Source organism: Chelonoidis abingdonii, chromosome 1 (assembly GCF_003597395.2).
Source record: "Chelonoidis abingdonii isolate Lonesome George chromosome 1, CheloAbing_2.0, whole genome shotgun sequence".
Classification (NCBI taxonomy): Eukaryota; Metazoa; Chordata; order Testudines; family Testudinidae; genus Chelonoidis; species Chelonoidis abingdonii.
Genome location: NC_133769.1, coordinates 272,557,927 through 272,581,347, shown reverse-complemented (window position 1 = coordinate 272,581,347; position 23,421 = coordinate 272,557,927). Strand labels below are relative to the sequence as shown.

Below are 23,421 nucleotides of genomic sequence, written 5' to 3'. Positions count from 1 at the left end.
GGGGGGGGGGGGGCCAGGGCATGTCAGGCTGTTTGGGGAGGCACAGCCTCCCCTAACCAGCCCTCCATACAATTTCAGAAACCCGATGTGGCCCTCAGGCCAAAATGTTTGCCTGCCCCTGTGCTATACACTACACAGTTTTGCACACCCCACAATTCCAAATCTCCAGAAGAGAGACAGGGTGTAAATAGACTAAAAAACTGGTACTAACCTCAACTCTCCACTGAATTTGCTTTTACCAAGAATAAACTTTAGCCAGTTTGGCTAAAGCAAAGATGGTTGTTGTGTGTAAGAAGATGATATGTGAACCAGCAAAGTTTGGAAGTGCCTCATTTAAAGCATTATATTGTTACTATGAATTTTTTTGTGTCTAGTGGGCTGAACATGTCATGGTGTTTGTTTAAAAAAAAAAAAATCCCTTAAATTGTTCCAATACCTGAGAATTATACCAACCAAACATCTGGTTTTCTTCTATAGCAAGTACTTTTTCTCTATAATACTGCTTCAAATTAATCCGGCTCACTTAGTGATGGGACTCACAAGATACCTGTCAGAAGGAGAGCATGTGTTAAAACCAGTTCACTACTGTAAATTGGGAAGAACATCTTGAAAACAAGAATGGACAGTGTAATGTAGTTTAACAGCTTACGTTTTCAGAAAGCCTTCCTTGGCTATTTACCTCATTTTGTCTTTCCCCCACAGATGGATGGAAGTGATCCGAAGTGCCACCAGTTCTGCCTCACGCACCCATGTTCTAAGTCATAAAGAGTCTCATGTGTATTGATGGCTAAACACGCACCAAGCTGACCATTCTAGCAGTTGCTGCTTTTCTAGAGGATATTTGAATATATTTTCTTCCTTAAAATTTAGTACAACTGTTTAAAAACAGCACTACAAATGGTTTTGCAGCAACTTTCATTGCATCAGCGAAGCTATTTAACCTTAAGTCTTTCACACCTTCCAACTAGTTTGATGTCCTGTATTTTTTGTCATTCTGTGTGCTGTTTTTTAGCTTGTGCCAGTATTAAAATATTGTCCTTATTCGAGTGCCAAGTGCCAAATGCCAAAAGACATTTCCTTGCCCCAAAGATTGCACCTGAAAAATAAGTACAAACTAATTTGTAACTTCACAATCTCTAGTGAGGCAAATGCTATTTCCTCTCTTTTCATAAACTTTTTTTAATATGACTATCTGTAGACTGCTGGATTTTCACAGTATACACTATAAAGATACACAGTAAGCAGATTTAATTTTTCAGTCTTTCTACATACTATTCAAGGAATTACTAATTTTCTATCTTAAACAGTTTACAGCTCACCCACCTCATTCCAGTTTGGGGTTACATATACCTGTAGTATAAATTTATCTTGCCTTTTTCTGGGTGCAAGTTGACCAAAATTGTCTGTCAGTTTTGAACAGGGAATACTACTTGCAAGATGACTAGTTTTAAAAATGATCGGTGCAATATTATTTGGGCTATTAATGTACTGTGAATGGTGTGTACAAGGAGAATTAAAGGCTGCTGTGGTGTTTTGCTGTTTGTTTTACAAACTTGACAAAACCTGTATGCTGCAAGAACCACAGCTATTTGTGACTGAGTAAATTGAAGAGTGTTTTTGGTAATTAAAGTGGACTCAAACACTATAAACTGATGGTACTACTTTCCCAAGCTTTCATGATGCCTGCATCTGAGTGCAATTGTTCCACTTTTCACAGAGAAGTTGTAGTGGCCTACAAACTTTTTTGAAACTCTAGTCCCTCTAGAGCGGTACTACTCCTATCTCAACAGATTATGACTGTTTGTTATATATAGAGAGAGAGGGTGAAAGCTATACACATCAGCTGAGACATTTACTCCATTTGCCATAATTATCTATGTATTTTATCTAACAACATTTTTGGATCATCCACTGGTCCGATCAGAATGTCAGGAATCACTCTATAATACAAACAACAAAGAAAATTGATTATTGTAAACATGGGTTCAACCTACTAAAACACACAGCTCTATCCCAGTTAAGGGCTCCTTTCAGGGAACACTGCATGAAGCCAGAGGGGCTTGGATAAATACGGGAACCACAAAGAAAGGAGTGGGGATTATTCTACCACATTTTTTTTAATTGTGTAGCTACTGGATTTGTTAATCATTTGTCCTTACACTATGTATAAAATGGTTTAAGTATTGCTCACAACAAAAGGGAATAAAATACCTCACAACACTATCAAGCATACTGCAGTTTCAAGGCAAAACTTTGTCATTTGTCTTTTTTTTCCTAAAAACTTCAGTGATCTTTTAGTGCTCCCAAGAAGTACCAAATTGCTTTCATGCTGAGGTTATTTAGATTTAATTTGTACACCCGTGCAAACATTTTCAAAAATAAGAGACTAACAGTCTTCTAAATCCTTATTATATACACAACTGGGTCCTTTTGAAAATCCCAACCAAGTGACTTCAAACTACTAGTCCTGATTGAATAATTTCAGTTTTCCAGATTTATAGCAGAAGGCAGTGTTAGTTGCAAATATAACACAAAACTGATAAACAGCTAGCTTGTGCAAGAGTCTGTGGTGTTCTCACTGCCAGGATGTTATAGGCCTTGGACTTGGCATAAATTTCTTAGGAAACTAGAGATTTTTTTTTTCTATTTGTTAGTAGACATTCACACAAAGAAATAAGTTCAAATAATGCTCTTTACTTTCTATTTTATAATCTTACATTTCTAAGGAGCTAGCACTACGTAAATAAAACTGTGATTTAAAGTTAACTTAAAATGTATTTTCACTACCCTGAAAAAAGTTTTTATTGAGTGCTAAACACTCAAAGTGATAATTCAAGCAGTTACCTGTGCTTTTCCTTAGAGACAATTACCTTTAACATGCTCGATATGTGGAACAGCTCAAAACTTTATTATCCACTACAGTAAGATATTGAATTATTGTACAGCATGAGTACTAAAAATATTACAGTGGGTATGTTTACAGCTAAAGGCTGTTGATTTGTTAACTATATTTAGTTTAACCATTTTTAAAAGGTTGATTCATATAAGGGAAAAAATATAAGAAAAATTTAGAGCAACTAAGCCACAGAGAAACACTTTGGAGAACCCACAGTACTGACTCTCTGTTAGGCCTGGTCTACACTGGGGGGTAGGATCAATCTAAGATACGCAACTTCAGCTACAAGAATAGCATAGGTGAAGTCAACATATCTTAGATTGACTTAGAATCACTTACTTCGCATCCTCGCAGCATGGGATCGATGGCTGACGCTCCCCCGTCGACTTTGCTTCCGTCTCTTGCCGAGCTAGAGTTCAGCAGTCTACAGGAAAGCAATTGAGGATCGATTTATCGCGTGTAGTGTCGATCAATCTCCGATAGAGTGATTGCTGCCCGCCAATCCAGTAGGTAGTGTAGACGTACCCTTACAGACCTAGAACAAAGTGAAGAATACTCACCAATCCTAGGGAATCTGCAAGGAAGGTGGATTGCAATGTCCCAGAATTTATTTGAAATGTGAATATGGGTGTGGAGAGATACAAAACAGGGAATAAATAACCAGACATAGACTGATGTATAATCAACAGCAGGTTTGAAAAATCCAAACAACATTTTAACAGATATTAGCAAAAAGTATTGCTGGGACAAGTTAGGTAAGGGGTGAGAGATTCTAGGAAGTCTTTAGTACTGATACTTTTAAAACTACAGTCTGGTATAGTTCGGAAGGTTTAGTACCTTTAAGAATACAATGACACTAGCTTTTACTTCAAGAGGCCACAGCTCAAATCCACCACTAAGATTGCTATAAACGATTGAGTGTCTACAGTATTGTGTGTATATATAAATGTCCTAGAAAGACCAAGTGTGTGCTGTCAGCCACCTCACTTTAAATTTTCTGCTTTCCAGTGGTCATCTTTCCCCCTTCAAAGATAAGATGTATGTATGTTGAACCACTTTGCTGTCTGAGTTTAAACTCTTTAATTGTAAGCAGCTTTTTAATCTCAGTTTCAGACTATCATGAGCTCTACTGATTATACAGTCAATAAAAAAAGAGCTAGCTAGCTCTTAAAGATATTTTCTTTTTTTTTTTTAAATCAAAACCACCCTTTTGATAATTTATTGTGGGAAAGGGCAAAATACTTCTAATTCTTTCTGCCTTCCATTTAATTTGTTTTCACGTTTAAAAATCCACCCACCATAGCTTCTTTAGGCAAATGTACAAACAATATTTAATACTGCTAAAAAGTAAACTAGATTTCCTACATCCAGAATACAGCATGAACCTCCTGACACTAGGCAAAGAATAAAAGGATTAGCTTTTCATAGTGCCCTGAAAGTTAAATTCAGGCTGGTTTAGAAGGAAGCAAATTACAAACTCAAGGCCTCTTTACTGAAAAAACTATGGTAATAGCTGCCAGCCATTCAGATTTAGAGACAGCACACATGGCTATCCATTATAAGTGGAGAGAGAGTGGGGGGCGACTCCTCTGATGCAAGGAGTGTGACCCAACCTCCAATTCTGACAACAATGAGCCTCCTCTGGTGACCACGGAGGCATGGTTCCCACCAGTGCTAGAGATCAGTGCTGAGGCGGGGAAGCTTGCACCAGGGCCCTCAAGGTTTGTTTCCCTCTGGATGGTACAACGGGGCCTGGAACCAAACAACTGGGGGCTACATGCTTCCTCCTGTCCACCAGCACTGATGCCACCAACTCCTGTACTACCGGTGACATTGGTGCCAAGAGCAGGTCCCTGATGACAGCAAATGCCTCCAGCATAGAAAACACCACAATGGCACTCATGCCTCGCTGTCCCTCCACTGCCGATTGTTCTTCTGATACCAGATTCAACAGTGACTGGGTCAAGGCCAGAGTCTATGGTGTCTAGTATGATGCCGAGGCAGAGGAGTGGCCTGACCTAGGTCACACTTCCCTTGCTTACCATGCCTGGCCTTCTTCAAAGTCAGGGAATGTCTCCTTTCAGCCAGTTGCTTCCTATGCTTGCTAGGCACCAGAGAATGCGAACAGTGCTGGGACTTCTGGATGGTGGGAGGAGTTCAGCTTGGTGGAAAGTCTCAATGCCACCTCCATTAGAAGGAACTTTAACCTGGCTTCCTGGTCCTCCTTCATACAGGGTTTAAATTCATGGCAGATATGACAGCAATCCCTGAGGTAAGCATCACCCAAGCACTTCAGGCAACTAGAATGCATGTCACTCAGAGGCATAGCCTTATTGCAGGAGGCACAGGGCTTGAAGCCAGGTTACAGAGGCATATCTTCACACTGGGAATGGATGAAGCCCCTCTGATGGAAAAACACCTATACTAACTAATTAAGACAAAAACTATTTACAAACACTAACTATATACAACAGAAGAAAAAAAATACAAAGTCCACTAAGAAAAGCTTACTATAGCAAGGAGAGCAGTTCCAGTGAACATCACGGGCAGTAAGGAGAAATTGAGGGAGAGCAAGGTCAGCTGGGCCCTTTACACTAGCGCTACGACCGTGAGGCACCAGAGAGTGCCCAAGCCACGCCAACCGTACAACTCAGGGAAAAATTTCCAGTGAATGTGCTGGGGGCACGCACAAACCTACAGTGGAATGGACATGCACAAGCACCCAAAGAAAGCAAGGCTGCTCTCTCTGGCTTCTAACTATGCAATAAAAATTGTAAGATATATCTTATGTCCTCATACAAACAAACTCACAAAAAAATGATGACTGCCCACTGATTCTACATGGGACCAACAAAAGGGCAATCGCCTTCCAAAGTTAAAATAAGGACAATACCCCACAATTACAGGCCGGGGGGAGGAATACCTAAAAGAATTTACAAATACATCAGAATACCAAGCCAGTCCCTTATCAACCTTTTCCTGCAGGAAATGTTAAACATTCCAATGAAAGCAGCCTCCACCCACAGGTCCTGCACCAGAAACCTAATTTGCCTGTGATACATGTTACCCAAGGTATGTCTACCCTGCAATTAGATACTGCCGTGCCCAAAAGTCTATACTACAATTAAACAGTTCTTAGCCTGAGCCCCATGAGCCCAAGTCAGGTGGCATGGACCAACAATGTGTGTCTAAGTACATGCCAGATTAAACTTAATGAATTAATGTTTACACACAGCTGCAGTGGTTTATCTAAAACAGTGCAAATCACATCTTTTGTTAAATTGGTCTGGCTTGTGTGTAGACAAGTCCTAAAATTCTCCATCTGATTAGATCAACTGTAAGATTACTGAATTGTGTGTGTGAGATGTAGTTTTCAAGGTGTTCAATACCTTGCAGAACAACAGAAGTGAAGTTTAGGTACAGAGGGCATAAACAGTCAGCAGTGTTATAGAAATCAAAATGTACACATTAGATTCTGCTTAGAGAACAATTTAATGCATGCTTAAAGAAGGGCAGAAACCCAAATCACATATGATAGAACTACTACATATGCCTAGTGCAATTGATAGCACTTCAAATTTTATGCAGTCTGAAGAACTAGGTTCGCAGACTTTCTGCTACATTTTAAGATGTTCCCAGTCCCAAAGTACACACACACACTACAAGAATAATTTAGTTTCTGTGATCTTTATTGACCCTTGCACTATACCCATGCATATGAACGCTTCCTGATGATCACCCGCTTTATTGCCATATTGGTAGCTGAAATACGTTAGCTATGTTTCTTTAAGAAAGGAAATAAACTGTTACAAACAGACATCAGTACTATGTGTTCACAAAAAAAAAACACAACCTAAAGTGCTATATAAAAGATCAAGAACTGAACCAGACACTTCATAGGACAACTCAAGAACCATTTACAAACTGTTGGAGCTTTCAAGAGGCAATGGCACTTGATTACATTGTGAGAAACAGAAGAAATGTTTCATTATTTTACCAGAGGCCCGGTGCAATGATTTGTTAGTAATGCCACCAGCGTCTACTAAACAGTGTTTATCAACTATAATAGTGCAACTGCAAGGGAAATTAAGGTTGTTAACTAAAAAAGGCATATACTTGATGCACAAAAAAACCAAAACATCTTTCCATTTTCAAAGAACTTTTCTGGTTAATTTTTTTTGTTTTTTAACAGTTTATTTAGTGCGTAGCCTCGCAACCTCTTACAAGTGAAGAGTCCACTGAGTTCAACATCTGCATGACTAGCGTAATACTTGTTACTAAGGTAAATTTGGATTGAGTCTTCACTCTACTCAAGGGAAATTTTGAAATAGCTGCTTTACCGGTACCAGAAAAACTTAGCTTAACTGCAATAGTATAATGTCAAGTTCTTAGCAGAAGACATTTTCTCAGAATAATATTAAAATTTTCTTAAATATCTTGCCTCAGAGACTACTTATGCCATACTTATCTCCGAGACACATTGACCTCAAATGAAAGAAGTTTTCTATTGCTGGTACAGATTTATTTCTGAAATTAACATTTTTCTCCAGCAAATGATTGTCATTCTACATTCAAGACAAAATGTTGATTTTTGCATCGTATCTGAAGATTGATCTGCATTAACATATATATTTTATATTATATATAAAAATATTCATATCTACACCATAAATTAACTATGTTTTTCTTTTTTAAGTCTTATGCTTTTGGCCAATTGGCCTTCTAACTGTGTCCATCTGTTTAATCAAAGGTTGCCTTCACCAAGCATCATCTGTTATAATCGTCCTCAATGACACTCAAACTGGGTAGTTTTTCATAACAAAATAAAAGGGCAGGTCAGTGATTACACCTTCTGAACATCAGACAATTTTCTGACTAACTTCTGCTTCAGAACTTTCAAAGTGAAATTAATTCCATATTGTCTTGTAAATCTGACTTGCCTCTAAATCTTCAAAGTGTGCTCTTTCCCAACTAGCTCATTTCAATTTAAAGACATTCTTATAGTAACAGATGACACTGGGAATGTTTCAGTGGTCCCATTTAAACTTCAATTTATCTCAGATTATTTCTGTATGCTACCCACAACACTACCACTACATATTCTCAAGCGGTAGAACTGACTCTCTGTTGATTTCTGCATTGAAAAAGGTAAATTCCTCATTTCACTGCATCAAGATTCAAATGCACATTTCTAGTTAGTAAAGGGGCAGTTGTGTGTTTATTTCCTCTAGATTAAACTACATCTTCATAGCTTCAAGATCACACAAAATAGTACATAATCATTAAAATGATAATTAAGCTGAGAGGGTTGAAAAACAGCACTTCAGTTCATTATATAGGAACCACACCATTTAACAATCAGCCTTTCCCTGGCAAAATTATGCTAAAGGCTGGCAGGTATAATGTATCTCTGTTATTCATTTATTTCATTCACTTCCAAGAGTCATTTGTTTTCTAGTTCTAAAATAATGTGAGAACAGATAACTAGAGATCTGACAATTACATTACATCAAAAATACACACCTGATGTATAATTATCAATTTGTGGAGTGAAACAAGACAAAATCCTCCCTCTCCTGCCTATCAAGGAAAACAAATTACTTATTTCTGCTCTTGGTAAAGCAAACTATACTAAACTATATAGTAAATACCATGAAGAGATGTCACTTCACAAAAGACATACAACTACCATTTCCAAGGAGACTGAAACACTTAATAAAGTTATTCAGAAATAACCACAGCAGTGCTGGAGATTTTCATTTCAGGTAATCAAAATTCACATACTTTTTTGTGATAAAGATTATGGCATACTCTGTACTTTGGGGCCAATTCTGCAATACTGATGTCTGTAACTCCCCATCAGTTTCAATAGGAGATGCATAGACTTAAGGACTGCAGGATTGGGCCTTTCTATATATTGATAAATTCAATTTTTTTCTTTTACTCCCCGAGACAATTTCATTTTATAATTAAAAACAGCAGCCCTCTCTATGAAACACTTTCCACTCTCTGAAAGCCAAGGTTGTAAGATATTTCAAGATTTCAAAATATATGTAGGTTATAAAATTTATTTATGCAAGCATTCAGTTATGTATAGATGTAAAAGGTATTTAGATTTCACAACAAGCTTCAACAAGTATATATTACTAAACCTGGACAAAACATATGATTCAGAATCAACACGGGCACAATTTAAAACAAATGTAAAAGTGAAAAAATTCTGTAGAGAAAAAATAAACAATTTAAAGCTTTATATGAGACAAGATGTGTTAAACTGAAATAAACCAAACGTAGTACCATAATCAGAAAGCCAGCTTCCAAGTGTAAAACAGAGAGGGATATAGGACAAATGAGGAAATTTGGATACACTGAGGTACAAATAGCAGGTTTCCATAATAGGGCATTTACTATCTTTTCATGGTGAACCCGTCAAACACAAAATCAAACCAGAATCACTTGTCACATAATTGAAATTTTACATGAAATAAAGGCAACGCAATACTTATGGCCTGTCAAATATTTACCTGGCTAACATTATCTACAGAAGATTTCGTCATTTTGTACACAGTGACTCCTTATACAGGTTTAAAGGCTTTCAGTACAAAAACGACACTATATACAAATCTGTACACAAATCCAACAGAATGCATTTCTATCTCCAAAGGAGTTATCTTAAAGCAAAATACCTGAGATTTCACAATATCTTCAGTGTCCTTATCACAAATGTAAATATACATTGCAGATGTCATAAAGACACTTCTCCCTTAAATATGTGCACTATGGTTAAAAAAAAACCCTATAGGTTTAAGGAGCTGAAAAACAACACCCCATCTGAGAGACTTCTTTTTTGCTGTTGCACATTCAGGAATGTCCTTTCACAGAAGAGCGGTCGATCAACATTAAAGAGCACTTCCTCAATGCAGACACTACAGGGTGGCCTGTTGACTTTGAAAAATTCAAAACCAATACTTCAGTGAGACGAAGTACTTCCTCCAGTTAGTGAATATCTGGAGAAGAAAAGAAATGGCTATTTTTGGTCACTTTCAAACTCTTGTTACATAACAAAGAATGATTAAAACGTAATTAAATTGTGCTGTAAGTAGGAACTTAAAGCTTTCTTCCTTTCAGGATCATACTTTGACACACTTAGTTTAAAAAAATATAGCCAAGCTACAGACCTGAATATCATATAAATAAGACATTGCAAGTGCATAACTATGGTTCTGTTCATCAGAATGACAACACTCAATCCTCAAATATATTTTAATGGGTACATAATCATTTAATAAATCCTGTGTGTTTTCATTCAAAACCCCTACCTTGGGAAACTTGGTGTCTCCCATCTCAAAATATTCTGGGGCATGAAAAAGTTTTTAAACTAGACCTGCCTCCCTCCCACCAAAAGAAAAAATAGCTTTTGCGTTCCAAAGCTTTTGGGGGGGGGGGGCCAGAGAGGGGGAGTTTAATACATTAAGCTTCACTAAATTTTGAAGAATATTAGAGACCAGAATATGCTCTTTCTAATCACTACACCAGAACCCTTTTAAGAATTTCTATTGTTCCTCGGTGCTCACCACAACTCACTAGGGCTAGGTATTGTACTTTAAAATATAAAATCTTGTTAATGTCAAGAATTACTGCGATCACCAGTGAAAAGATAATTTTAGGCATTAAAACATGTAAAGAAAAGAACTTGATACTATAAAAAGACTACACTTTTGTTCAAAGATTTGATCAAATGGCAACAGTATTTAATATTCAAAGTATATTGAAGTGTGCACAAATAAGTGATATCCTTTCACCTTCATAGATGTGTTAGAGAGGAATATCTCAAATTAGTAACTTGGATCATCATTAATAATTTGGATAATGAAGTGAAAAATATGCTTATAAAATTTGTGGATGACACCAACTTGGGAGGGATTGCAAGCATTTTGAAGGGCAGGACCAGAATTCAAATAACCTTGACAAACTGGAAAATTGGTCTGAAATCAACAAAAGACAAGTGTAAAGTATTACATTTCGGAAGGAAAACACAAATGCACAAATACAAAGAACTAGTTAGACTACAGTATTGCAGAAAAGCACCTGTGGTTATAGTGAATCACAAACTGAATATGAATCAACAAATACAATGTATTTGCAAAAAAGGCTGGTATCGTTCTGGGATCTATTAACAGGAGTGCAATACATAAGACAGGGAAGGTTATTGTCCCACTCTACTCAGCACTGGTGACACCTCAGCTGGAGTAAAGTGTCCAGTTTCGGGCACCACACTTTGCCAATATCTCTCACACTGGAGAGTATAGAGGAGAGCAACAAAAATTATCAAAAGTTTAGAAAACGTGGTTTCTAAGGGGTATTATACTGTGACCAATTCTTCTCCATGTCCATTGAAGGTAGGACAAGAAGTAATTGGCTTAAACTGCAGCAGGGAAGATTCAGATTAGATAACAGGAAAATCTTTCTAACTATAAGGATAGTTAAGCACTGGAAAACACTTCCAAAGGGAGGTTGTGGGATCCCTGTCACAGGGAGGTTTTAAGAACAGGTTAGACAAACACATGTCAGAGTTTGTCTAGGTTGATCCTGCCTCAGCACGGGGAGCTGGACTAGCTGACCTCTCAAGGTCATCTGCGGTCCTACATTTCTATGATTATCTCAAACTAACAAAAAAGATGAATATGCCTGAAAAAGCCTGTTATTCAAATGCAAAAACATTTTTCTGATGGGAGTTTAGTTTTAAAGTCTTGACATTTTTTTTTGTAAAGACTTTTTGATCAATCTCTCAGGCTTACTCAGCTTCAAACTGCTAACAGAGCATGGATAGCAGATTATCCTACACAAAGGGGGCTAAAAATTATGCAAAGTCTCTGATAAACCTTTTCAACTTTTCTTATGACAGCAGGGTCAACTTAATAAAGTTGATAAACTTAATAAACTTTATAAACTTAAAAAGTGGTCAACTTAATAAAAATTACTTTAAAATATATCACATTAAAAATTGAAAATGTATTTAAAAGAAAGAAGAACTGGTTTTACATTTTAGGAATATTAATTATTTTTATCTACAAAACCATTGTGTTAATTACAATATCATTAAAGGAATAATAATACAATGAATTTCTTTGAAGTAATTTATACAGCACCATAAAATTAAATAGTAATATACAAATGCAGGTAAAGACAGTCCCTACTACAAAGAATTTACAATCACAGTAAGATAAGAAAAAAGACAAAACCCTGAACAACAGATAAGTAAAGTAAGATAAAGCAAGTATTATTGATAAGAAGAGGGATTGCCTGAAGGTGTGAGTATAACAGAGGGATTCAGATGAGGAGTTAACCATCCTCTAAGGGATATGTATTAAATAGGGCTGTTGATTAATCACAGTTAACTTACGTAATTAACTAAAAAAATTAATCACAATTAATCACAGTTTTATTCTCACTGTTAAACAACAGAATACCAATTGAAATTTATTGAATATTTTGGATGTTTTTCTACATTTTCAAATATACTGATTTCTGTTACAACACAGAATACAAAGTGTACAATGCTCACTTATATTATAAGTAGCAGAGTCCTGTGGCATCTTATAGACTAACAGACGTATTGGAGTACAAGCTTTTGTGGGTGAATACCCACTTCGTTGGATGCATGCCAAAGTGGGTATTCACCCATGAAAGCTCATGTTCCAATACGTCTGTTAGTCTATAACGTGCCACAGGACTCTGCTGCTTTTATAGATCTAGACTAACACGGCTACCTCTCTGGTACTTGACTTATATTATATTTATAGACTCAGACTCATAGGTCAGAAGGGACCAATATGATCATCTAGTCCTAGTCTTGAAACCTTCCTGCCACAAAGGCAGCCCACAGAACCCTACCATTCACTTCTATACAACCCCTAGACCATGTTCCGTAGTTATCTCGAAGTCTTCAAATTGGTGGTTTGAAGACCTCTCATAGCTGCCGAGATTCCACTTAGCTAAGCGACGACCATGCCCCCATGCTGCCAGCCGGAAGGCGAAAAACCATCCACTGTTGCCAATTAGATAATCTTACGTGCCCAAGAAAATTCGCTAAAAGATTCTTATATGCCTATTGATGACTTCCAGTCTAACCGTTTCAGAGGAAGAGGTGCTTCCATGTTGATGCCGCTCATTTAAAGATCACGAGTGTGTTATATTAAACTCTGTGACTGAACTCCTTGGGAAGAATTGTATGCCTCCTGATGTTTTACTCCATATTCTGCACTATTACCTCTCTCTCAAATGTTATTAGCAGACTTCAGCTACGTTTAGTAACATTTTCAGACCACGTTCCATTGCAAAATTTGACAAAATGCTAGAGGTAGAGATACTAATCGTGGCATTCTAAAGATCATCCTACCAGCACTCGGTCCACACAAATTTAAGAATCTGAAGTGCCTTTCCAAAATCTGGAGGAAGGATGAGGTGTGGGAGCATGTTTCAGAAAGTCTTAATAAAAGCAACACTCCGAGTTGTTGGAAATTACAGAACCCGAACACACCAAAAAAGAACAATCAACCTTCTGGTAGTTGCCATCCTGATTCAAATGAATAATTGTGTTCGTGTGGGTTCTGTCCATAACGTTCAAAGAGCATGCGCGTTTTTTCTGGGCTGTGCCGATCCCACCGTTTGCGGGTATGGACTGGGCCACTCCCGGCCCGCATCGCCCCTCCCTCACCCCCTCCCCTGTCCCCCCGGCCCCACCCGCCAGAGACGGAGCGTCCCCACCCCCATCTCCCGGTGTACCCGCCTCCCCGGCAACCACCCCCGCGCCCCTCTGCACCCCCCTAGCCCCCCAACGGCGTCCCACCCGCCCCCCTGCACCTCACCGCCACTGCCCTCCATGCTGCCCACTGTCACGCCAACCCCCCTGGGGGTGCCCCCGCATGTCCGCCACACCGGCGCAGCCCTTACCCCCTGCCGCAAAAGGTCCTGCTTCATTGCGATGTGCTGTGATACACCGACAATGAACCCATGAGATCCGGTCCATCACTGCTTTGGGACAGTTATTGAGCAGACACTGTAGTCAGCATGGACGCATTTGTCCTCTGGAATGGCTGGCTGAAGCATAAAGGGCCCATGAACTCGTCTCTAACGCATCTGGCACGCTTCAAATAATCGTTTGCGAGACACCATTGCTACACAATAGTCGTCCATGCCAATGCGTTCTCTCAGGTGTCCTGAAACAAGAGCAGGCAGCATTATCTTCTGCAATGAATGTAACACAACTTGTTTGTCTGCATGATTGGCTGAACAGGAAGTAGGACTGAATTGGATTTGTAGGCTCTAAGTTTTACATTGTTTTATTCGTTGTTAATGTAAGTTTTTTTTGTACATAATTCTACATTTGTAAGTTCACTTTCATGATAAAGAGAGATTGCACTACAGTACTTGTATGAGGTAAATGATGAAAATAACTATGTCTTGTTTTTTACAGTGCAAATATTTGTAATAAAAAATAAGTATTAACAGAACGACTGCACCACCTTTGTATTCTGTTTTGTGCATTGAACTTAATTATATTGAAATGTAGAAACATTTCAAAAACTAATTTAAATCAAAGGTATTCCATTATTTCATGACAAATTAATCGCGATTTGATTTTGTTTATTCACAGATTACTTTTGTTAAATGACTTGACAGCCCTTAGCATATTATATAGCAATTCTTTATTACTTGTTTCTATAAATATAGACAAGAAACAGTATTACATACTCAAATCTTTCCTGTACAAAATTTGACATTTATGTCAATATCAGTACAGAAAAACTGATTAGGTGCAATATAGGCATAGTCTACGCTGTCCGAAAAGTCATTTTCCAGAGGTTTTTTTATACAACAGGCATTCCTACTGATTTGAAATATTTCTGATAGTGGGTTGGTTTTGAAATGGCTTCATCCCTTCTGCTGCTGCAATGCACAGTGTCGTGAGAGAGCTCATGTCAGCAACATGCCTTATGTCCTTAACATTAATTTAATATGGCTTTTTTTTTTTTTTTTTTTTTTTAAGGTGACTGGTTTTGTTCATTCTCTAGACAAGTTTACTACTAATAAACTTGAACTGCATCAATCAGATTTACACTAGACTTTATAAAGCAATTACATATTTTACCAAATTTGCATTTGTTTTTTAATTTTATTAGTAAACATACCGTGGTTGGTCCTACAGAAACTCTTTGAAACATGTAAAATTCATCCCATTACTGCCATTGATGTTCAGTTACTATCAATATAATTGGAGATTTTTGTAAAAAAATAAAATTAAGTTTTGAGTATATGTGGCCCTTTTTAAATTATGTAGAACTTTATTTATAAATAAATAAATCAATTTCAATATACAAATTTAAATTCAGCCACAGTTATGTTTCTCAAACCAGAGTATGAACAAATGCTTCACATCTAGAAATATTAATGGTTTCTTCATTAAACTCCACTTAAGATGGAACCCAAGATATATTGGTATATTGCCAAAACAGATGTGTATTATAACTGGGTTCCAAGCATTGAGATTATTTTTTTTAAAGTATATTATTATACAAACACACTAAGGGCTCAATTTGCATACCCTTAACCACAAGTGGTCTTTAACTTAAATGAGATTGCTTACACAAGTAAGAACTATTTACATGAGCACCAGGTCCTAAATACAAGAGTATCTGCATTAAGGCAGAAGAATTTAAAATGAGGCGAAAAATATGGAGGTCCAAAAATCAAGGGAACCATAGTTATTCATATCCACAACTTATTACTTTTATGTTAAGATGGAAGACTTTTTGAAAATTTGTTAATATGCTTATACAATCTCTGTCATCCAAAACTGTTCCAGCAGCAGTTTGAGGACAATAAACCTTGACACACTCTCTTAATCTCAATGAGCATTTTCTTTCTGATGAAAGAGGGAAAATTTTATTAAGGTAAACATACTGGACAATGCTAATGAACATTATTGTGCACTCTGCATAGTATTTTTTTTTAAATTGCTTTCAACTATTATCCTGGATTTTTTTAGTGTTTTTAAATATTGGTAAAGTGCGCACAATTCATTGATGTATCCTTATTAGACCACTTTGAAATGTATTTCTTTTGGGCACTAGTTATTTTAGCAACTAAAGAGATTTAGTTTGAACTTTTCCAAAATTTCACTTTTGGACAGAACTCAAGAGTGGAAAGAGAATGATTCACAAGTTCACAACTGTCATAGTATTCTATCCCCAATCTGAACCTTAGCGTCCAAAAAATGGGGTACCAGCATGAATTCCTCTAAGCTTAATTACCAGCTTAGATCTGATAAGCTGCCACCACCCACAAATATACAGTGTTTTGGGGCACTCTGGTCCCCCCAAAACCCTTCCCTGGGGACCCCAAGACCCAAATTCCTTGAGTCTTACAACAAAGGGGAATAAACCATTTCCCCTCCTTCTTCTCCCCCTCCCAGGCGTTCCCTCCCAGGACTATCCTGGAGAGATAGACAGATTCAAGCTCTGTGAATCTAAACAAAGGGATTCCCCCTTCCCCCTCCCTTCTTTCTCCCTGTCTCCCACCACTTCCCTGGTAACTACAGACTCAATTCCCTTGAGCCTCAACTAGGGGAAAAAGTCAAACAGGTCTTAAAAAGCAAAACTTTTAATAAAAAGAAAGAAAAAAAAGTAAAAGTTGTCTCTGTAATCTAGATGGTAAATATTACAGGGTGTTTCAGCTTATAGACACCAGAGAGAAGCGAAGAGCATGAGGAGAGAAAATTAAAGTGGGAGTTCATAAAGAGGGAGGTGTGTTTACTGCGTTGACTGCAGTGCACCAATTTTTTCTATTATTGGGTCTTTTTGTCTAATCTGCATCAGCTCCTCACTCTCCCCAAGTCTGCTTGGTACTAGGCTAAGAGAGTATAAAAGGTTCAAAGCCTGGAAAGTTTAAATGCTGAACTTTGTAGCTGGAATCACACAAACTATTTTAATACAGATATTCTGTGGAATGATTCTTTAATTTTATATAAGCTGATATTTACATATGAAGGGGAATACAGATCATAATGTCAGAAGTTCACGTCTTATGAATTAATTAGTACTTTAAGAACTCGTTATTTATCTCGCTCATCAATTACAAAGCAGTTGTTTTCCTACCCTATGCATTCGCCTCCTGTTGGATATTCAGGACAAGATTTCTGTTGAACCTATGTTTCAAGCTTTACAACTGTCCTCCCTGTGGGTGGACAAGAAAACCAGAGGGCACCAAAAGTATTTTCTAATCAAAGGAGCCCCGGTCTTGAGGAGGCTTGCTGGAAGGTTTCCGATGCAAGTAGCAAAGGCATATTGAACACAGTAGAGAGCTACTTACCAAAGATTGTGGTCTCCATGCACCAAAGAGAGCTTATAGTCACGACTCAGCAGAGAGTCAATCTGTCGTCGCCATCATCTGTAAAATTAAGGTAGACATTTAATACATTCTCAGTGGGGCATGTTGACGAGCTATTAATTGTTATTTCTATTGGGGGTCGAAATGATCTGTAGCGGTACTGACAGCTGCTTGTGCACTTACAGAGGCTCCCTCAATATTCTGTTTCGCAACACCAGTTCCCTGTGTGCCACCCTCTATGCTCTCTATATCAGGGGCCCTGCCTGCTCCCTCATCTCATCTCTCATTGCCAGGGGTTCTGTCTGTTCCTATCTGTTCTCCCCACCCCCATAGTCATTGACTGTATTTCTATCGATGCAGGCCTTGTGTGTGTCCCCCTCTTTCCATGAACTCTGCAATTCTTCTCCCCCATCCCATTTCTTATAGAATCCCTTCTTAGGGTCACCCTGTGCTCTTGTCTTTCCTCTCAGTCAAATGTCTCACTTCTCCCATTCTTGTTTCCTGCTTTCACAGCACCACACCTGCTCCTGCTCTGGATTCCTGCATCCCTCTTTATCATCACCACACTCCTCACCACTTGATTTCCTTGTGGGTCTCTGCTTAGCCATCTCGCTTCCCCAAGAGCAAGTCCCTTCGCTCACCTACCCTCTGGTGCGTGCTTCCCACCCATCACCACTGCCCCATCCTCTTTCATCAGCCTTCCTGCTGTCCTTTGTCCTCAGCGTGTACTGCTACCCACTCTTATCCCATTTACTCCTTACACACTCTTCCCCGTAAGATTCTTGTATTCCTATTAGATCCACTACGACACTCGAATTGCACAAGTTAAGCTGCTGTTTCTGTGTAGGGCAACAGCAGACTCCATTGCCTGCAGGACCAGGGAGTGTGGGGGTACCTGATTTTCCTCTGACCTACGGCTTTTCCAGTGTTCTGCTTTGAACCAAAATTAAATACGTTCTGTCCAGAGAGACCTAGAACATTCACTGAAATTTAGAATCGCGGCAGCTGCAGTGTTCAAGTTTTGTGTAACAGAACTCAGCGAATAACTTTTTAAAGTTGCTGTGAAGCTCTTACGTGAAGGTGCTATGAAAGTACCAAAAGTGTAGTACAAAAATTAGTAAGGCCTGGGTCTACCACTACGCCTCTTGTAAACCGAATTTAGCAGGATTAAACGGAATTTAACCTGCACCCGTCTATTACAACGAACCCTTTATATCGAAATAAAGGCTTTTAAACCCATTCTGACTGCCTCTCCGACGAGGGGAGTAGAGCTGAAAATCGGTATTGCCATGTTGGATTAGGGTTAGTGTGGCCGCAGTTCGACGGTATTGGCCTCCGGGCGGTATCCCACAGTGCAGCCATTTGTGACGTCTGGAAAGCAATCTGAACTCAGATGCACTGGCCAGGTAGACAAAGGCCCCCGCTGAACTTTTGAATTTACATTTCCTGTCTTTGCCAGCATCGGAGCTCTGTGAAGCACGAGTGGCGATGCAGTCAAAATCAAAAAAGAGCTCCAGCATGGACCGTACGGGCATACTAATCTGATCGCTTGTATGGGAGACAAATCTGTTCTATCAGAGCTCTGTTACAGAAGAGAAATGACAAAGCAGCTGAAAAATCTCCAGGCTATGATCAGACGAGTCACAGCAGGGACTCAGCAACGTGCGCATGACAAGTGTAACGGAAAGCCAAGAAATCAAATGGACGGCTCATGGAGGAGGGAGGGGTTACTAGACTCCAGCTATCCACATCCCGCAGTCTCCGAAAGCATTTGCATTCTTGGTGATGCTCCAATGCCTGAAGGGTCAAAAACATTTCCCAGGTGTATCGGGTGTATGTATTCAAGTTTACACCTCCCCCGGAAAGAAAAGGAAAAAATCGTTTCTTGCCTTTTATTCAAATGTCACCCTATGTCTACTGCATTTGCTGGTTGACGGGGTTGCTGCAGCGCTGAACCTCAGCAATCCCTTCCCGGTGGCAAAAAGGTCAAAATGACTGTATCCATGGCAGCAGCAGCAGCCCGTGAGTTGCTCCTGGTGTCTCGTTGGAGGTCGGCTGGGCGCGTGGCTAAAAATGGAATTGACTCCTGGTCATTCCCGGCAGACGGTAACAGACGACTTGGTACTGTCCTCTCATAGCAGCCTGGAGGCCAATTCCATTCAGCCCCCCGGCTTCATGTCTTAAAGAAATTTTGTTCTCCCTGGACTATCATAGGCAGCTGAGGCGCCTCCCCCTCATTTTATCTCACTAAAAACTCAGTGTTTCTTATTCTGATCTTATTACTCATCACTCAAATGGGGGACCATTGCCATGGTAGCCAAGAGGGTTGGGAGGAGGAAATCAACTGGGTGGGGTTGTTGCAGGGCATCCCTAGAATGGCATGAGCTTCTTTCATTTCTGCAGGATCTCTGGGGCTTGACCGAGCAGCTGTGCCTCTCTGGTTCTTCTAGCACTTGCCCTACTTCTAGCAGGACTGACGTCTATTTTTAGACAAAACCTAAAGGAAGGAATGAAACAGGGAGTCATCCCATTTTTTGTTCATGCGCCCCAGCCGACCCTTCAGTGAGGCCACCAGGAGCACCTGACGGCAGCAGACGAGTACAAAGGATTAGATAACCGTCATTGCCAATTCCGAATTGTGAACGCGTGCAAAGATGACTTGATAACCATCATCTCATCACCAAATTTACAATGGCGACGATGAATAGGGATGGTAAAATGCCTCTGCTACCTTGGCGAAGCAAATGAATGCTGCGTGTAGCACTGCGTTACCACGTCTGTCAGCAGCATGCAGTACCACATATAGATTGACAGTGGACAAAAGGCCAAAACGGGCTCCATGGTTGCCAAGCTGTGGCGTCTGCCAGGCAATCCAGAGGAAAAAGGGCGCAAAATTGTTGTCTGCCGGTTGCTTTCACGAGGGAAGGATTGAGTGACGACATCTTACCAGAATCACCGTGACACTGTTTTTGCCCATCATGCTGTCAAGTTTTTTCCCACTTTTACTTTAGGGTTCAAGAAGTGGGGACCTGCATGTATCACTTTAAGCTTACTTACTAGCTGAAATTGATACGTGCACCAGCCAGGAAGTCTGTTCTGGCACACTTCTGTTCCCCCCAAAACCTTCCTGGAGAACCCAAGACCAAACCTTGGGTCTTAAAACAAGGGAATTAACATCCCCCTCCTTTCCCCCGACAATCCCTGGTGAGTTTAGACTCAATCCCTTGATTTAAAACAAGGAAAAATCATCCAAGTTCTTAAAAAGAAAGTTTTTAATTAAAGAAAAGAAAAGGTAAAAATTATCTCTCTAAAATTCAGGATGGAAAATGCTTTACAGGATACTCGATGTTCATATAGACTTAGAGGGACTCCCCCCCCCCCCCAACCCCCACCTGAGATTTCAAATTACAGCACAGGTAAATCTTTCCAAAAAACAAAAGACACATTTACCAGCTGAGAAAACAAACATAAGGACTAAATCGGCTTTGCCTGCTCTGTTATTTACTATTGAAACATGAAAGACTGATTTCAGAAACGCTTGGAGAATTGGAATGATGTCCCGTTCCTCTCAGTCCTGAGAGCGAATAACGAACCAAAACAAAAGCACCAAACAAAGTTACTTCCCTCACCAAATTGAAAGTATCTTGTCCCCCATTTGGTCCTCTGGCCACGGTGTCCCAGCCAGCGTTACATTGAGCTTCTTACACTTTACAGGTAAAAGAGACATGTACCCTAACCATCTGTTTTAGCACATGCATTGGGATCTCACAGAATTCCAATGGGCGGGGGAGACTGCAGGAAATATGGATAGCTATTGGGATACACCCGCAGTGCAAATGCTCGGAATTGACGCTAGCCTCGGTAATGGACGCAACTCGCAATTAATCTGCTTGTGAGCTGTGCCGTGTGCACTCGACTTTATACAATCTAATTTTAAAAAACTGGTTCTATTAAAATGGAATAAACCCGTAGGGTAGACATACCTAAGAACTAACTCTTACTTGTAACACCAGCACCTTTCTAAAATCTGGAATAATAGATTTGCTGGTGACCTCAGATGATCCTGGTTCTTGGGTTGAGGGTTTTCAAGATCCACATGACCACGCTTAGTTTTGTGAATGGCCTATGACTGCCTTTTTAATGCCTGCGATAAAAAATCTCTAATTACAATAGTGATGTTTCTCTGAGCAGACTTTTTAATGATAAAATTAAAAAAAATGTACTAATTTTCAGGGTCTAGTTCTGTGGAAACATAGATAACAATAATACTACATGTTCAATATTTGTCAGATAATTACACTGTTATGTAGTTTTGCCATTTTTTTAGATTGAAGAGAAAAGTAGGCATATGGTGACAACATGGGTCTCATAGAAGAACTGAGAGAAGCTATTTATTTAGTGAGGAGGCTTGTCCAGGCATTTCAGATACCATGATATCACAGCTTTACCAGAGGCTTCAGAGGTAACAATAAAAATACTTTGCATTAAGACTTACAGAAAATTGCAAGACTTACTTTTAATATTTGCCAAGTATTTTGTCAAAATACAAGACCGCCTGATATTCTGTATTATAAAGATAAAATATTTTTGATGTGCACTTTGTTTATGAAAAGTAATTGTTTAATAGAAAAATCTTAGCCTATCCCCGCACTTCTCGAAATAATTGTGCCTCAAGTCTATATCACTTACATGTCGCTCACGTCTGGCAATGCATCAGCCCAGTTCCGATCCTTAGCCCTATTTATATATGTAATCCACCCTCGCTCGTGTTATCATTTCTGTCCCCCAACTCCTTGACATGTAAACTATTGGCCATCGGCTATAACCTTTACTCAAGCCAACAGGTCCATTGACTTCTGGTGGTGAATAGGAGGGGACTATTGCTGATATAAAAGACTATCCACTATGGGTAAGGAATGCAGAGATCAGCTCTGCGTTCATAGAATAAGATGGACTACACTATATTATTTTAATTATTTGCATTACAGAAGCCTCTGCGGAGACGAGGCCCCGCTTGCTCCGACGCGCTGTTACGCGAAACACAGAGCGGAGATTCAGTCTCTTAATTCAAAAGAGTATTTACACCTAAAAAAAATAGGCACCCCATACAAGCAAAGAGGGGAAAGGGAGAGGGATCTGAATGTGATTGCCCAAGGAGCTTTAGAAAGTCAACAACCCCGGACTTTAATTTTTTTTCCTATCATAGTATTATATACTCACTTTACACACTGCATACTGTATTATTTAAGTATATAATACTCAGTCTGGCAAAGAGCGCAAAACCCGAAATAGTACTACACTACCCCATGAGTGTACATACAAAATGACTTTTTCTTTCTTAACACTGTAGGAGGCATAGCCCGACTGCAAAATACAGAGATTTGCAATGTGGACATATAATGTAGTCCAGCGAAGATGATTAGTAGGCTGTGGGTGTTGATGTGTGTGTGTTATGTATTATACTTTAAATTGAGTTACTTGAATATTTACATTGCATGTGTACTTATTTGACCGTCTGGCATGTCTCCTGGTAAAGAGAAGGAAGAATCCTATATTATCAAACTTTGGAAAATTTCCTTACTCATTGGTCAGTAATGATGTGGGTTCCAATTTTCAAGATTACTCGCTCAGTTGAAATGTGGTGTGGGGGGGCGATGTATAAAATTTACATGAAAATAAAATAGAAAGTGCTGTTGTGCCCATTACTAACATTAAAGGTAAAAAACCTGTTTGGCACTTTTTAAAACGGTCTTCTTTTCTGGTTTTTCATAAACGATAGTAAGTTAATGTCTCATATTTTACCTCTAAAAGGGGGTAACAAACAGGGAATCCAAAAAAACAACCTGACCAAGGACCATCAGGGGAATACAAGTACTTTCATAATCTGGGTGAGGGAAGCCTTTGTTTGGTGGGTTTTGGGGTTTTGCTTTGTTCTCTCGGTCCTGAAAGGGACTCGACGTGCAGCACAGGGCTCTTGCCAAATCTCCCTGCTACAGGTCTCTTTATATATCAGAATTTAGTGAGTTTAAGTTAGAAAGGTCGGTTACAGTGCTTCTTCAATGCTTTTCTGTTGATTTGCAAATGTGAGTATGACTAGAAAGTATTTAAATATGTAATTTTGTCTGGGAGGCAGGTTG

The 23,421-nt window shown here is 39.2% G+C and overlaps 2 protein-coding genes across 8 annotated transcripts in view; one reads left to right on the top strand and one right to left on the bottom strand.

Annotated features, from left to right (window-relative positions):
* Positions 1-1,239, top strand: part of FARP1 (FERM, ARH/RhoGEF and pleckstrin domain protein 1) — a 390,990-nt gene extending 389,751 nt beyond the window's left edge. For all 3 annotated transcript variants that reach the window (XM_032771474.2, XM_032771475.2, XM_032771473.2), the window contains exon 27: positions 703-1,239. In XM_032771474.2, the coding sequence (XP_032627365.1) occupies positions 703-784 (82 nt within the window). In that variant the 3' untranslated portion in view covers positions 785-1,239. The remainder of the gene's footprint in view (positions 1-702) is intronic.
* A 5,327-nt stretch (positions 1,240-6,566) lies between these two features.
* Positions 6,567-23,421, bottom strand: part of STK24 (serine/threonine kinase 24) — a 147,153-nt gene continuing 130,298 nt past the window's right edge. For all 5 annotated transcript variants that reach the window (XM_032771476.2, XM_032771480.2, XM_032771478.2 and 2 more), the window contains one exon: positions 6,567-9,903. In XM_032771476.2, the coding sequence (XP_032627367.1) occupies positions 9,867-9,903 (37 nt within the window). In that variant the 3' untranslated portion in view covers positions 6,567-9,866. The remainder of the gene's footprint in view (positions 9,904-23,421) is intronic.